Genomic DNA, 16,154 nt, shown 5'->3' on the forward strand with positions numbered 1-16,154 from the left:
AGGCGAAGGAGCGGCGTCGTCGCGGGGTTCACGGGTCGCGGCTGCTTTCTAGCTGGGCCGGTCTGGTGAATACGGGTTTGGAGTGTCGCGCCCGTTTAGGCTCGAGGAAACGTGGCATGGGCTTTGCCCTTGCAGAGTGTTGCAGGGCCGCGTACGTGTGCTCGTGGGCTGTTTTGCGGGAGGGAACTGAAATAAGCCATTGGGCCGAGCGATGGCACACGGAACCTGGACCAGGACGAGCTGTGAAAAGCAGAGTTGCGAAAACTACTCACAACATTCCAAGATTTAAATACTTCTATGATTTAAACATTGTTCGACAATAAAATAATTTTTAGCACTATTTACTTATCATATCAATCGCTTCCCACTTAAATTTCTACCTATCTTACCTCTCCCAATCTTAACCAGTCCTCATTTATCGAGGGTACCCAAAATCTGTTCTCCTCAACCTTATAATTGCTTATACCAGTTGATACACGCGCTTTGCTTTAGGATATGTGGATGAATGGATGTAGATAGATATATATGTTTAAATAATGTGAAAATGTTTTGGAGATAATGATTTGACATTGCTTACATATTGTGTTTTAAAACTACAATAAAATTGTAAATAATATGTCATGTTTGCATGATATTTAAAAATACTCTAGATAATAATTGCTAGTAGGCGATCATGTTGCACACTTACGTATGATTTAAAATACTCTAAATAATAATTGCTAGTGGGTGGTGATATAGCACACTTACATTTGAGCTTTAAAAATTAGTGGACATTAAGTATATAGATAGTTGAAACAGAGGAAGTAGAACACATTCCATCTAATGCTAGTGTTGTAAGTTCAAGTGCCTTAATTTGGTTTCGTTGATTAATGACAAATCTAATTATATGAGACTAACGTTTTTATGAGTCTTTCTTTGACTAGTCTTATTTGGATATGAAAGTAAAAATGATGGGAGGTATGTATTAAACTTCACATATTCTAACTTGGTCTCTCTTGTGGATCCAAAATATAGTGTGAGCTCCCTCATTGATCTTGATTGATTATGTGCATATGCATTCCTTCATATCCATATGTATGCACATCTTGAGGGGGAGCTTATTCTATATTTTGTTCATTATAAGATCTCTACCTTGATTTGAAATTATCTTTCATCTCATCTCCTTGTATTGTTTATATCGGATTATTATCTATCACAAAAGAGAAAAAAGATTGAAAGATCTTGGATTAAACAATTTGTGTAATTGTTACTTTGGTGATAGATGAAATTCATGGAGATAAAGCGATATGTATCACTTCTTATCTCCTACTTTTTGATAGGTTCATATATATGATTTCCATGTTATTGTTATATAAGTGTGAGACTAATGTTTACTTAGTCTCCTTTACATTGAGAACATGGAGATCATGAAGGTATGTGTTTTTTTTTTATCTTCATCATTACTACATATGCCTTCTCTATGTGTATAGGATAAACCCCCATTGGTTCTTCTTTACTTATGCGTACACTTGTCTCTCTTGTATATTTCTTTGTATGCATATACTTAGGGGGAGCAAATCCTATACATTTATTGTGCATGTTTTAGATCCATGTTGTTCACCTATTATATATATCGGATCTTTGCACTTGAGCTTGCATACGAGTATATGACACTTATGATGTTAATGAATACTCAACAAACATATCCATATCTTTCATATGCAACCGGTTGGTCACCAAGTGGAGGATGCCAACCGATTTGTTGGGACTAATGTTTTCCTTTGAGCCGTGCAAAGGAATAGATCTAATTGCGATGAGGCTAATGAATGACACCATGGGTTAATGGTCACCAAGCCAAGGACATCGTCATGTTGGCAAGAATGAAGTCAAGCTTGTGATGAGAATAAAGTCTTGACAAATGATGGCAAAGACCTCGGCATAAACATGGTTCAACCGAATGGTCACAAGTGTTGATGTTGGCTCAAGCATTGACCCCAAGTTGGATGGCGCAAGGCAAAGGTATAATGGAGCTAAGAATGTTTTCTTAGTCTTTTTCCCGGTCTTGGTGTTTGGTGTAGACTGGATTTACTAGATAGGTGCCGTACTATCAAGAGGGGTCTATGAAGCGAGCATGTGGATGATTTTGTACCATATTAGTTCATATGCATATATGTGCATTTTGTGGGCTTGTCTAGCCAAGTGTGGTGAGTTTTATCAAGTCCCAAACAAAGAGAGAAGTGGGCACATCCTATAGGTTTGGGTAGCCTCATGTGGTTATGTCCGGTGGAGTATCCTTTGGAGTGTGAGCCATTTCTCCCTGAGAAAAGTTGTGTTTCTTGGATGGATTGTTCATGGGTTGGATATCCCTTTGAATAAGCTTTCCATAGAGTCCGAGAACACCAAATTCCGAGATCCGAGTCAAGAGATATCGCCGTTTTACTAACGGTTGGTTGTGCTGAAAAGTGACCTGCGGTCTGACCGTGGGCCTTAGGTCGGTCTGACCGGGGCTGTTAGCCGGTCTGACCGGCGTGGTAAGGCCGGTCTGACCGGCCCTACTGGTCTGTTGCACTGGTCTGGTTTTTGGTGGTGATACAGAGCCGCCAGAGCCGCAACCGGTCAGACCGAGCCAATGGCGGTCTGACCGAGCCGTGGACGGTCTAACCGGCCGCTTCACTGCGGTCAGAACGGCCAGGTTAAGTGGGCTCAATGATTGCCCTATAACGGCTAGTTTTCTATTCGTTACAAAGTAGTCCGGTCTGACCGGCCACTCTATGGCGGTCTGACCGGCAGAGCACAGAGTTGGGGATTTCGACTCTAACGGCTAGTTTTGGTGGTTGGGGGTATATATACCCACTCCCCAGCAGCAAGGGCAAGGTTTTGGCACTCCATTGCATTATCTTGAACCCTTGCAAGAGCTCTCACACCCTTGTGCACTTAGTTTATCTAGTGAGGTGTTAGAGAGTGAGTTAAGCCAATCCAAGTGCATTGCTTCATTGTTATAGCTAGTGTGGCACTTGATCATCCTCGGCAAGCATCCTAGACTTGTTACTCTTGGAGGTTGCCGCCTCCTAGACGGCTTGTGGAGGTGTTACCCGGTGACCTCTCCGAGGAGATTGTGGAGGAGGCCTGGCGCCGGTTGTGAGTGGTTTGGAGTTCACCACCTTCGGAGTGAAGGAAGAACTACCCTAGTAATCGAGGCTTTGGTAGTCCTCTCCGTGGGCCGGCTCCCGCCTTGCCCACCCCTTAACGAAGGGGGCGTGCGGTGGCTTCGTGGTTGAGCGGTGGAGTTGGGCTCGTCTCAACGGGGATTAGGAAACCGGCGAGTTTCCGAATCTCGGTGAAAATTCCTTGTCTCTTGTCTCCTTTATTTTGTGCAAATTTACTTTGAGCAAGTTTACATACTAGAGTTTATTTGTGCTATTATCACCCTAGGCTTGCAAACCTCAACATAGGCTAGCTTCTTTGTGCACTTACTTGAGACTAGTTGATTTAGGTTTTGAATTGTACAAAACCATTTTGATTTACGCTTCCGCATACAAAACTCGGTTTTAGCCAAAAGTTTGAAAAACCGCCTATTCACCCCCCTCTAGTCGGCCCTTCTTGATCCTACAAGTGTGGAAGCTGAGAACTTACCAATGTTTTATACAGTTGGATGGTACTTTGATGCTTCGGATTATTACATAAGGTATCTTTTGGGTCTTAAGTAGAAAATTTCTATCGTCGCTTCCCGATATTATTTATACAAGGTGATTCCCCGCGCTTTTGCATGAGAATTACTAAGCAGTTTTCAATATATATTTTTCGACAATCAAGCTAGGAGAAAATAGAAAATAAAATAATGAAACGTGAGGGTTTATCAGTACTTATCATAAAACAAACAAATGATACCCACGATTTAATGTAGAACATATTGATAACTATATGTTAAATATTATAAAAATAATAGATATATTTGTTAAAATATTGTAGAAATGATGTGAGGGGTAATAATTTGATATACTTGCATGTTGATTTGTATAATTAAATAAATTATAGATGATGTTGTGTGCTTGCTTAAGGTTAAATATGTAATTATTGATAGTGGGTGATGATGTGGCATGGTTCTATGTTGAGTTTTAAGAGTTAGTGGTCATCAAATTTATAGTAAGATAGGATTTGTAACTGAAGTGTACATTGCTATATACCAATAAACAACAACGATGTCGTAGAATAACACATGTGTTAGTGTCCTAGGTAAATGATGTACCCTGCATGGCACATATCTCAAACGGAAAATACCGCACACCAAATTATATAAAAAATAAATCCACGAAATAGAGATTGGGTAAGAAGTGGTGGCATATTGGGGTAAAGTACATGGTTCGACTGGCGTACAGCCACAACTGCTCAATATGTATCCTTGTCTCCCAAACTTTACTTGAACTCTTGAAGAAGGGGGCAACCCTAAGGTATAATGACATCACATCCTTGAATGGGAGAGCATCAAGTTATATATCAATCAAGATAAGCCGTAGGTGGCGTAGCCAGCGACTACAACCTGTGGGGTTAAAGTTGTAAAATTCTTTAAGTTTTATATTGTTGCAACACAAATATCAATAGTTTTTTGGGTTGTTTTGCAAAAACTATTTCCTCGTAGCATTGCCATTACTACACGTAGCTTCGCTACTGTAAGCCATACAAAAACATATATCGATTTGATATTCAAAGGAATCCCAAAGCCTAGCCACCGACCATATCGCCAAGGTCCATCATTTAGAATCTCACAGACTTAGTCGAATAGGTTACACTATGATTTATCCATGCGATCTTATTCTATCTTGGTGTATACCCTTATAAGTTCATAGTCAAGCATGAACCCACCAACATTTTGGTTAAGTAGTGGGTCGAAACCACGCTCATTCGTGGTAGATCAATATGTTTATTTTCATATTGCTTATAGAATTAATAGCATGCCTTATGTATTTCCATGGCCGTATTTTTTTTGGTAGTTATGCCTGTCAGGGTTACGGATAAGGCATACCCTCTATCCTACGACTTATGGAATATACCGATGAAGTATACCTTCACGTATGCGGGTTGTTTCCGTATACGCTTTAGAAATTTATCTCAAGTTATGGAAAATATCTCTATGAGTTTAGGAATTGCCGAAGTCCTACTCGGAAAGGGTAAAATCTCTAGTATATCGTGTCAGTTTACATATCTCCAAGTTTTACTTGAGGGTGAAGGTATTCCACGGTATAAAAGGGACCCCTAGGGAGAGGCAAAGGGCATCGCATCTCATCACCAATACACCCACCAAAGTTTACGAAGCCGGAGTTCACGGAGCCAACTCGCCGGGAGATCTCGTCGAATCCCTCGACTACGATCTCATCGGTATCGCCTGTTTTGGTTACTTTCTTTCTAATCTGTTCTCATCATCATCAATCCCATATAAACTGAACTAGGGCTATTATCTGATAAGGTGCCTGAACCAGTATAATCCTTTTCTTTTGTATGTTTTGATGTCGTACTACGTAGACCCCTGCTCCAACGTACCCCAATACTCTATTTATCCGGTCCGCGAGTATCACTCGTCAACAATGCATGTTATATATTTTCCTGAACATGAATAAATCAAATGGCTAGTCATATTTTACGTACTTCTGACCAAATTTAGGTAGCTTCCTTTGTTTAATTTGTCATGGACTTTTTATCTTGTATTTCAATAATTCATTGTCTGAATTTCAGCTGTTTTCTAATTTGTGGGTTTGTTCGGTTGCCTGATACATGCATGCAGTGCTACATGACCACCAGTTATAGCGAACGAACTAATCACGGCCTACGGGCCAGGGCATCGTTGTAACCAACGGCCGAACATGCTAGTGTATGTATTTTGACATGGTCTCTTCAGTATTAATCTAGACCATTTTAATTTGAACATGCCGCACAACCAATAACTTTTTTTTTCATTTTCTTTGAAATGCATAATAATTTATACCCCTTTGACAACAAGTTTGAACTTTGAAGGCTTATTCACACCGTGATAATATATGAATATGAATATGAATATAATAGCTAAAAGTAGGAAACGAGCACCTTCCACCCTCTATATAAAGACAGGCAAGAGGTACCACGCAATCAAAGATCAATAGGAGGAATTTGTCAATTTGGGTCCAGGAAAACGAGAGTAGTTCATAGCCATTTCTTTTTTGCATATTCACATTTTTTTTCGAAACTCATATTCATCGATATTATAGCACCCATGAACACTTCTAGGTTTTTTATACGGCAATTTGGTAATCTCCTATGAGATATCTACAAAATTCTGGTATAACTGGTTTTCTTCTCACACGAGAAAAAAAGCACTCCACATTCTAGTTAGATGGCTTAACTTAAACTATTTCAACTTCGGGTGAACTGTGCATATGTTTAGTTAACGAGTGATTTTTTTTTGGCCGAGGAAACTGTTTGGTAGAGCTCAAACTGCTAAATTTAGTTTCAGGAGTTGAGTTAGTTGTGGAGTTGTGGAGCTGCCTAAACTGGGCCTGTTTGGCACAACTCCAGCTCCAGCTGCACCCCTCCTGGAGCTAAAGCTCAGCTAAACAGTTTCAGCTCCACAAAAAATGGGAATGGAGCTGGGTTTAGGCAGCTCCACAACTCCATTCCAGATCCAACTCCTAGAGCTAAATTTAGGAGTTGGAGCTGTACCAAACAAGCCCTCAGCTCCACATCTCTAGTTCATTTTGTGATAGCGCTCCATCTAGCTCCGCTATCATTTTAGGTGGAGCTGAAACTGTTTGGCTAGGTTCCAACTCCAGTAGAGGTGGAGCTGGAGCTATGCCAAACAAGCACAGAAAACATGAGAGAACATACAATTCTCAATTCTTTCTGGTTAAATGTTTCGACAATATAAACACAGCACTCTCATCTAGTGACATGTTGCATGTAGTATTAGGAAAAGACATGCACAGGGGCGACATCCAAACAGATGAGAAAAATCAAAGGGGTGAAAACTCAGTGATTTACTACGGTACACCGTACAACAGGCTTCACAACTGGCACCATATGACGCCACGGCCTTTACTGATTTAGCATACCAGCATGGTGGAAGGACTCATGAGAAAAGTATCCAAGTCTCAAAACGAAAGCATGTTCTAGTTTACAGCAGTAACACGACTATGGCACCAACGACGGGGGAAAGAGAAAAACGGCAATACAGTCTCATACAGAATGCAACACATTTGCTTCCAGGAAAAGAATGACAAGAAAATGGTTGACCATCGCCAACGGGAAGGAATTGTAGGCAGAGGAGCTGTAGCAAATTAACGCCTTTTCGCTCCTGGGGATTGCAGTAACCGGCCTGTGTTTCTCAGAGGGCTCGCGACTTGACGATGTCCATGCTCATCTCACTCGGGTCAGTGGCCTGCAGCTCCACCTGGATGCCGTCCAGCTCCCTCTTGAACCGATCCTTGGAGCTAGCATACAGCATCTTGCTCCTCACCCTTGATGTATCAGGAGCCCTGCAGAGAGTAAGATGCACAAACACATTGCCTCAGTGTTACAATTGAAATAGCATTATATAGTTCTGTTACATTGGGCGTTTGACAAGCTGATGGATATAAACATATTTTATGATGCTTACAGTTAATAATCTAACTGTCATGATTTATTCATTATTCAAATAAAGAAGAAACTGGTAGTGCCAAACAGCTTGCAGTGTTTAGAGACATAATCCTGAGATATGTTGATTAATTCCTGAAGTTATCGATCCACAAATCCAACATATGGGAAAAAGATCAATTCAGTGTCTGTCAGGCTGTTATCTGTAATTGTAATATAAGGTTGCTTTACATTTTTTTGGCAAGGAATTCAATTTTCTTTACATGCTAATATCAGTTTCTTAAGATCCATGGCTTGGGTGAACAGTGAAACAGTGGGCACAAAAGAGCTTTAGCAGAAATGACCAAAAGCAGCATTGTTCCTTTAGATTATTGGCACTGTTCATTGTCTCACTGACCTCATCCCCCTATCAAAATTGTTCCTTACCGTAAAAGTAGATAATATGTCTAATAATCACTAGTGGCAGTGAGGCATTCTCATAGAAAAGAACATTTTAAGTACAGGTAGCGAAGACATTAGTGCTGATAACAATTTTGATAAGCAAAGAGATGCCTGATATCAAAGTGTCTAATTTTAGATCTATGATGCTATTTTTAGCTAAAAATTGATAGGCTAATAATTATGCCTCTTTCTTGTTCCTTTTTCAACCTAATCTAAGCTAATTTTACACTTTTGTAAAATAGAAACTATGAAATATATTTCTGCGTTTCCCTTTGATAATGAATTTGAAGTGCTAATGTGCTTTTGAACAAGTGACAAAAGTGCAGTTAACCCATCCTATAAAAAAGTGTTTCGTTACACCTGGTAAGTCTGAAGATCGAAGGGAACACCAAACTGCAATAATCTAACGTAAGCAGGCAATTGCTCACAAACAACTCAATCCAAATTGAGACTTTTAGGTCAGTAACTGCCACACGTAAGATCGAAACAAAACCAAACATAAAAAATATGCTATGTAAATAGAAATTTACATGTTGATGAAATCAACAAGAATATGACACTATGTTGACAGGGGAATTGTTACCAGGAGATGAAGAATATCTTGCTCTTCTGGCAGTTTTCATCAGTGACAAAGTCAAAATCAAATACCGCGTAGCGGCACTCATCTGCTGGTAAGCAGGCAGTGAAGTCGTCATAGCTCTCACCCGGCTGCCCCAACCTGTCCACCACCACCTGCTGGACCTTCTCATTGATCTTGAACACGATGAAGCGGAAGCTCCTTTTCGCCTTAAGTTCCAGGAACTTGAGTTTGCATTCGTCACACACGGCCATTCCCGACGCCGAATTCGACTTACATATCCCCACAACATACACCATTTCGTTAATGGACAGATCTTGATCAACATTCTGAACGAAAGAGATTGAACTGCACTCACCATGGTTGATGATCCTTTTTTTTCCTCTTCCTTCCTTCTTTCCTTCCTTACTATGGTGAGAAACAGACAGGCCCTGCAAGGAGGAGAGAGGAGGGAATGTGCCAAAACGCGAGCAGGAGCAAGATTTGAAGGCCTGAAAGAGAGGAAGGAGGAGGCAAAATATAGGGAGGGAAGGGCTGGCGGTGGAGATGGAGGCTTGCATGATGCCACCACGTTCGGAGAGGAGCATTTGACCAAGCACGTCCCCTCCTTGGTGTGTGAGAACCAGAAGCGTTGTGTGCAACCAACATGCGCGCCACCACCCATCGCTATAGCAGCTCCCCTTGCATAGAAAAATCATTTGTGGCATCAAAACAACATGGCGTGAGTTTGATACGTTTCCCGTTTTTTTAATGGTGCAGGTACTCAGGTACTCCACGTCTCTAGTTTCTTTGGTTTGATTCCACCAGTAAGATCCACATGTAATCTTCTCTATTGTAAGGGAAGACTATTTATTAATTCCAGGGCAACAATTAGTATTTTTTTTTTCTTAAAATTTTAGTCAATTTTCCAACTGATAGAATCTGCATAAAAGATGGAGTGCTTTGATCTATCTCATATAAGTACAAAACTTACATTCTATGGCATTGCTGTTCGGCATTGTACAGATCTTGCCTCAACCAAACTAGATCCTGGTTCTTTTAGGAGGCCCCTTTCCACCATCATTCTCCGGACATCCTGAACATCCCTCCATCTGTCAGCTGCAGCATATATGTTACCAAGCAGCACGTAACTCCCAGTGTTCTCCGGATCAAGCTGAAATAATCGCTTTGCCGCAACCTCCCCAAACTCGACATTCTTGTGTAGAACACAGGCACCAAGCAGAGCACCCCATAACGAGGTGCTCGGCTCGAATGGCATATCTTGGATGAGACGATGAGCCTCCTCAATCCTCCCAGCACGGCCAAGCATGTCAACCAGGCACGAGTAGTGCTCGCCATTTGGCATCAAACCATGGACGTTGCGCATGTCCTTGAACACCTTAATGCCTTCGTCTATCATGCCGGCGTGGCTGCATGCATACAGCAAAGTGGCGATGGTCACAGTATTCGGCTTCCCTCCTGACTCCACCATCCTGTCGTAGAGCAGGATGGCAGTTCGGGCGTGACCATGTATACCGTACCCGGCGATGATCGTTGTCCAGGCAACAACGTCCTTCTCAGGTAGCCACTGGAAGAGAGCCCACGCAGCATCCAAGTCACCAGCCTTAGAATAGACATCAATCAAACCAGTGGCGATCTCTGTGCTTCTGAGGAATCCGAGAGTCAGTAAGAAACAGTGAATGTTCTTCCCTTCTTTCAGGTCTGCAGATTCTGCATAGGCCGGCAGGATGCTTGCCATTGTTGCAGAGTCTGGGCGCACCGATTCAGCAATCATCCGCTTGAACAATTCTATAGCTTTCTTCTCCCGTCCACTGACGGTATAACCAGACAAGGCTGCATTCCATGTTTCTGCACGCCATGAGCCCCTCTCAAGTGTTAATCTCATCAGCTTCATCTTACCGCACCTCGCATAAGCGTCGATAAGCGCAGTTTCAACAGCAATGTCTGATTTAAGGCCAAGTCTAATGCAGAGTGCATGTGTGCACTTGGCATGCTTCCCTGACGGCATGCTGGCGCATGCTGAGAGCAGATACACCATTGTCACTCCATTGGGCCATGCTGCCCCAGACATCAGCATCTGACAACCAAGAGAAATGGCCTCAAAAGCACGGTCGTTCAGCACATAAGCGCCAATCATCGCTGTCCAAGAAACAACATCTTTATCATGTTTGCAGTGATCAAACACCCTTCGTGCATCCTCCAAGCTCCTACACTTCCCGTACATGTCGATCAATGCGTTCTTCACTGCAACATAATCCCCCAAGCCTTTGTCCTCAACAAGCCGGTGCACGGCTCTCCCAGTGTTCAAGTCCTTGGCTTGCGCACAAGCTGGCAGCACTGACACAACCGTGGCACGGTCGATCCCGACACCATCAGCGGCCATCTCGCCGAACACTTCCAGCGCCCTCTCCGCGTAGCCGTTCTTGACGCACCCGGCGATGACCGCATTCCAGGACACGACTGTCCGGTTCCGCATCGCCCCGAACACCGCCTCCGCTGCGCCCACGTCGCCGCAGCTCATGTACATGGAAATGAGGGCGTTCTGCACGTACGTGTCGCCGCCGAAACCGGCGGCGAGCGCGCGGCAGTGCACGGCACGCCCATGGCGGCCGAGACGAAGGCCGGCGCAGGCCTTCGCGACGAAGGGGAAGGTGAGGTGGTCGAAGGCGCGCATCGCCGAGTAAACCGCGAGGGCCTCCCGGTGGCAGCCGAGGCCGGTGTACGAACGGAGCAGTGAGTTGGAGAAAGAAACCGGTGGTGGTTGGGGCATTTGCGCGAGCAGGTTGTGGGCGCTGGAGGGACGGCCACATGCGCAATACACCATGAAGAGCGGATGGAGGCCGTGATAGCGGAGGAGGTGGCCGGACGTGAGGAGGAGCGCGTGGAGTTGAGCGGCGGCGGCGGGAGCAAGCGGAGCCGTGTTCTTCGAGTGGAAGATGGTGACGGCGAGGCATTGCCGGACAAGCGGGCTGGGTTTCATCCAGGAACGGAGTTGAGACAAGGGGATGTTTCGGCTTTTGGGCAGATTGGCTTCTTTCAGCCTCGGTCTCTCTCGGGGATAGTTCGATTTTGAACTTTTGGGAGAAAAAAAATCAGTTGCAAACTTCTAAAAACTAATTTGAAGTTTGACTGAATTTTTTACATATTGGTCCTTTTATAAAGCTTATTTTAGACATGGATACTAAAGTAGGCAGTCCACCTTGCAGGGCAGTCGTCGGAAGAAGTTCGCCACAACGTCAGGCAGCCTCTGCCGCAGAATCGGGTGCCGCATCAGGTAGAAACCAGTCAACAGCGCCACCGCCTGGAACGGCACCGAGAACGTGATCACGGCAAGGCACAGGCAGCCCAGCAGGTACAGGCCCGTGGCCCGCGGGTCCCGCCACGTCATCACGCACCGCGCGCGCTCGGCGTGCGTCGCGATGTCGCCGACGATCTCCTGTATCCGCGCGTTGAGGCTCCTCAGCTTGTCGTACCTCATCCGCACCACCTCGGGCGGCCGCGCCGTCGGGAACTCGTCGAACTCCTCGTCGAGCTCGTCAGGGTGCGCCGTGTCGGCGTGGGACACCCTCATGTCGACGTGCCACGGGTGCTTGGGCCGGCGCAGGTAGTTCCGCATGCCGAGCATGAACTTGTACAGGAAGAAGGTGGGCAGTACGAGGCTCGGGTAGCACACGAGCATGGTGAAGATGACGTGGACCGCGACGGTGGTGACCGGGTTCGTCCAGCGGCAGACGTGGTAGAACCACGCGCTCGCCGCGGACAGGGGCTCCAGCGCCTCCGCGAGGCGGAAGAAGTGGGCCTTGCTGCGCCGCATGCTCCACCGCAGCGCGTGCGACTCGCAGAGGTACTCGACGCACTCCCGGCGCAGCGGCGGGTCCATCCGCCCCAGCCGGTGCGCGATGATCGTGACCGCCTCCCGCCGCAGCATCTCCTGCTGCACGACGGTCAGCGGCCGGTGGTAGTGCATCGGCGGCAGGTGCGGCTGCGCGTACGTCTGGAACAGGCCCAGCGTCGACGTGCTGGAGAAACGGACGGCGAGACGAAGCTCGCCCATCTTCTTGACGCCGCCGCCGTGGAGGGACATAAGCGGGTAGGCGTAGGCGTATGTGCGGCCGGTCTCGAGCGTCGAGAGCCGGATCCGCACCTTGCCGAGGAGGACGTCCTTGACGGGGTCGCCGGCCACGAGGCCGCCCTTGTCGCCTATCTGAGAATTGTGGAAGACGGCGACGGTGAGCACGGTGCAGTGGTCGTGCACTTCCCAGTGGTACTGCTGGTGGAAACGCGGCGAGATGCTGTCGGTGACGGTGCGCGTGCGGTACCACTTCACCCCGTACTTGGCGACGCAGTACGCGTCGCAGGAGCCTCGGCCATCGCGCGTGCGCGTCGCGGTGAGGATGGCCTCGCGGATGCCGAGCTCGACGAGGCCGATGCACTTCCGCTCCCGCTCCTGCTCACGCGCCGCCGGCCGGACGTCGCTCAGGTAGTGGACCGGCTCTGACAGCACCTTGTACCCGCATTCGAGGCAAAGAACGACGCTTATCTTGGCAGAGTACTTGTCAATCTTGGCGGCTCCCTCTGGCTGCATCAAACTAAACCTGTCAAACAGCATTTGCGTAGCAGTTAGCTAGGGACAAATTCAATCTTGCTTGCCTAATACCAGGTACTTTGTCGTTCTTTGCTAGTACATGAGATGGATGGACAATTGGGCGTACCATCTTGGGCTAATCGGGCGGGCGTCACACCGGCGTTCGAAGCTGTCAAGCAGAACGTTGACATGGCCGATGACCTCCTCCTTGCCGTTCTTGACGCCCACGACGGACATGTTGAGGTAGTCCTTGAACGGCGCGGCGGCCACAAACAGGTGACCATTTTCCTCGTCTTTCCAGCGGTGGTCCATGGACGTTCTCGTCCTGTGCACCTGTCCCAGTATGCGCGACCTGACGAACACCTCACCGACCCGGGCCTTGTCCGCGAAGACGATGTCGCGGACCTCGGTGACCTTAACGCGCACGTAGCACAGGCGCGGCACGTCGTACCGTATGTGCTTGATGTGCGCCGCGAGCTTGTCGTCCACGGGGAACGCGGCGTCCGCGTGGACGGCCGAGTCGAAGTAGCTGTCCTTCTGCGTGCCGAACCACACGGCCATCATCACCTCGCCGCGGAACTCCCCTTTCTTGTCGAAGACGGGGTACCACTGCGGCGCGGGCGAGCTGTCGGGCTGGACGCTCGCCGGCGCGTCGGGGAGGATGCCCAGGTCAAGGCGCGTGCTGCCGACGTAGTCGTCCTTGGCGAAGCCCCGGCCCCGGACGAGCACGTCCAGGAACGGCGCGTGTATCCTCTCCCGCGAGAACGCGAACACGTCGTCCCACTCGGGGCTCGCCGTCTTCTCGACGTGGCGCGTGATGCAGGAGTAGCCCCCAAGCCTCAGCTCCGCGAACGGGTCGAATTCGCCGCTCCACTTGAGCCCCCGCGCCTTGACGACGCGCACGTACAGGTACTCCATCCTCTCGACGAGCTCGTACGCCCCGCCAGGCCCGGAGCAGGCGAGGCCAGGCGTGATCTCCCTGATCCCGAACTCATTGTTCGGCGGCAGCATGCCGGCGGGGCGGGCATAAGACCTCGGCAGTACGTCGCCCATGTCGGCGAACACTGCCGCCGGTCGAACGAGATATGCTGGGCTGGTCTGGTCACACTAGCTGGTCAGTGAGCAAGTTGCATTTATATATGTGTGTTCGGCAGTCTGGCTGGCCACCAACCGGCCGCGCGCGTGACGTCGTGCGTGGCGAGCGAATGCGTGGATTTTTGGGATTTGGTGATCGACACAGTCGGGGGTGTGTGCTTGCTGACGGACGATTGGTGATCCACCAGGGTTAGTTAGAGTAAGTCCCAGAGCAAACAGACATGACATGTTGATTTACATGACTTCAGCAGATTAGAGAACCGTGTCACGGCTTCACAGGCGTTTATACCGTTTAGGGAAGAAATCAACTGATTTGAGCTGATTTGCATGAACCTCTGGGTTCTGGGCTTTGTGTTCTGGCAGAATAGGCCATGGCAGGACAAATGCTAACGGAATAAGCTCACTTTAGGTCCCTCAAGTTGTCGTCGAGTCTAAAGTTCGTCTCTGAACCGCAATTCCAGATAGATATATATGACGCGTCTTTTAACTCCTAAAATTAGTGCAAATAAGGCTCTAAGGTGGTTTGGACATCGTTTCTGGATGACATGACGTTAACGTGGCACTTAAAGATAAAAATAATGTAAGACCCATACATCAGTGTTTGGTTAAAAATAAAAAACCGCAACCGGACCCACGTCATCAACCCCTATTTATTCTCCTCTTCTATCTGTTCTTCATCTCTTTGTCCATTTCCTCACCATCGACTCGTCGACAGCGCACGCACAATCCTATCAGAAAACCACAAGTCCGCAACGCCACCGCCGCCATTGTCATGTCCATATCCATCTCTGCGCCCACGCCTTTGTGACGAAACCCATTACGCAGCATCTCTGCCTCCATTACCGTCGTCTCCCCGTCGACCGTGACCAACGCTCTCCGCTCCCTCCTCGACGCTGGTGCCAAACCGGGCGGCCACCCCGTTCCCATGACTCTCCTCCTCCTCCTCCTCCCGTCTCGCCTTCCCCCGTGTGGCTGTGGCACCGCCACCTCTATCTGGCACATCGCGTGGCTCCTACCCGCATGCATGCCCTCCTTGCAGGGCTCCGCTGCCACACCCTTATGTCATCGTGGCTAGGGCTTAGAGTGAGATCTTGCGATCTTTTTATCTTCTTGTTTGCATCTATTTAGTCTTGATTAATTTATACCATAATTTTATGTATTTATAGTTTTATTCGCATCATTTTCGAAGATATATGATTTTTAGAAATATATATTGCAAGTAAAAATATATTTTATTGAGGGCATAGGTTACGAAGCTCGTTTATGGCCCTCTGAAATTTAGAGCCGGTCCTGCTCACAAGTGCTTCCTTGAAAATTCCTCAGCCCTGTAAAATCCTGCCAATGAACCATCCAGCTCACATTTGCATGATAATAATCGTTGACGAATTTGGCATGTGGCAACATCAAAAAAGAAAAATCATAGTTGCATCTGCATCATCAGAGCAGAATATGTTAGTGAGTAGTGTTCTGTTCTTTCAAAAATAGTGAGTAGTGTACTTATGTGGTGTTTGGGAAGGAGGGACTAAACTAAGTCCTTCCCAAACACCATATCAAGTAGAATATGGGTCTGTTTGGTTGGTGCCACATTTTGCCACTCTTGAGGTAGGTTAGTTTGACCAAATGTAGTTAGTGTTTGGTTTGTTTCTATAACTTTGGCATGCCACACTTTCTATTCTTTTGATCCCACTAGTCATAGACCCTTTTCTTAGCCAAAGTTTGCTAAGTGTGGCTATCAAATTTTAAGCCACACAATTTGCATCTTGCCATACCTTTGGTAAAAAACTGTGGTAACTTGAGGTGAGCATCCAAATAGCCCCTATATGCACCCGATGGCTCGAAAGGGAAAAAGAAAAAAAATCCTGCCGATACAAGGAAAAG

At 46.9% G+C, this 16,154-nt stretch overlaps 3 protein-coding genes across 3 annotated transcripts; all 3 read right to left on the reverse strand.

Moving 5' to 3' along the window:
* Positions 1-6,962: 6,962 nt before the first annotated feature.
* LOC127764001 (actin-depolymerizing factor 1) lies at positions 6,963-9,489 on the reverse strand. Its single transcript, XM_052288805.1, has 3 exons — positions 8,955-9,489; positions 8,603-8,868; positions 6,963-7,478 (listed from the first exon to the last, which is right to left on the reverse strand). Exons 1-3 carry the CDS (start codon positions 9,258-9,260, stop codon positions 7,328-7,330), a joined length of 723 nt encoding a protein of 240 aa, XP_052144765.1. The 5' UTR covers positions 9,261-9,489; the 3' UTR covers positions 6,963-7,327.
* LOC127764000 (pentatricopeptide repeat-containing protein At5g39350) lies at positions 9,150-11,745 on the reverse strand. The gene is made up of 2 exons (XM_052288804.1): positions 9,570-11,745; positions 9,150-9,276 (listed from the first exon to the last, which is right to left on the reverse strand). Exon 1 carries the CDS (start codon positions 11,574-11,576, stop codon positions 9,573-9,575), a length of 2,004 nt encoding a protein of 667 aa, XP_052144764.1. The 5' UTR covers positions 11,577-11,745; the 3' UTR covers positions 9,150-9,276; positions 9,570-9,572.
* A 31-nt stretch (positions 11,746-11,776) lies between these two features.
* On the reverse strand, positions 11,777-14,255 carry LOC127763999 (FT-interacting protein 3-like). The gene is made up of 2 exons (XM_052288803.1): positions 13,309-14,255; positions 11,777-13,191 (listed from the first exon to the last, which is right to left on the reverse strand). The coding sequence occupies exons 1-2, from the start codon at positions 14,232-14,234 to the stop codon at positions 11,778-11,780; spliced, it is 2,340 nt and encodes a 779-aa protein (XP_052144763.1). The 5' UTR covers positions 14,235-14,255; the 3' UTR covers position 11,777.
* Between the last annotated feature and the right edge of the window lie 1,899 nt (positions 14,256-16,154).

Source organism: Oryza glaberrima, chromosome 2 (genome assembly GCF_000147395.1).
Source record: "Oryza glaberrima chromosome 2, OglaRS2, whole genome shotgun sequence".
In the NCBI taxonomy this organism is placed as follows: Eukaryota; Viridiplantae; Streptophyta; class Magnoliopsida; order Poales; family Poaceae; genus Oryza; species Oryza glaberrima.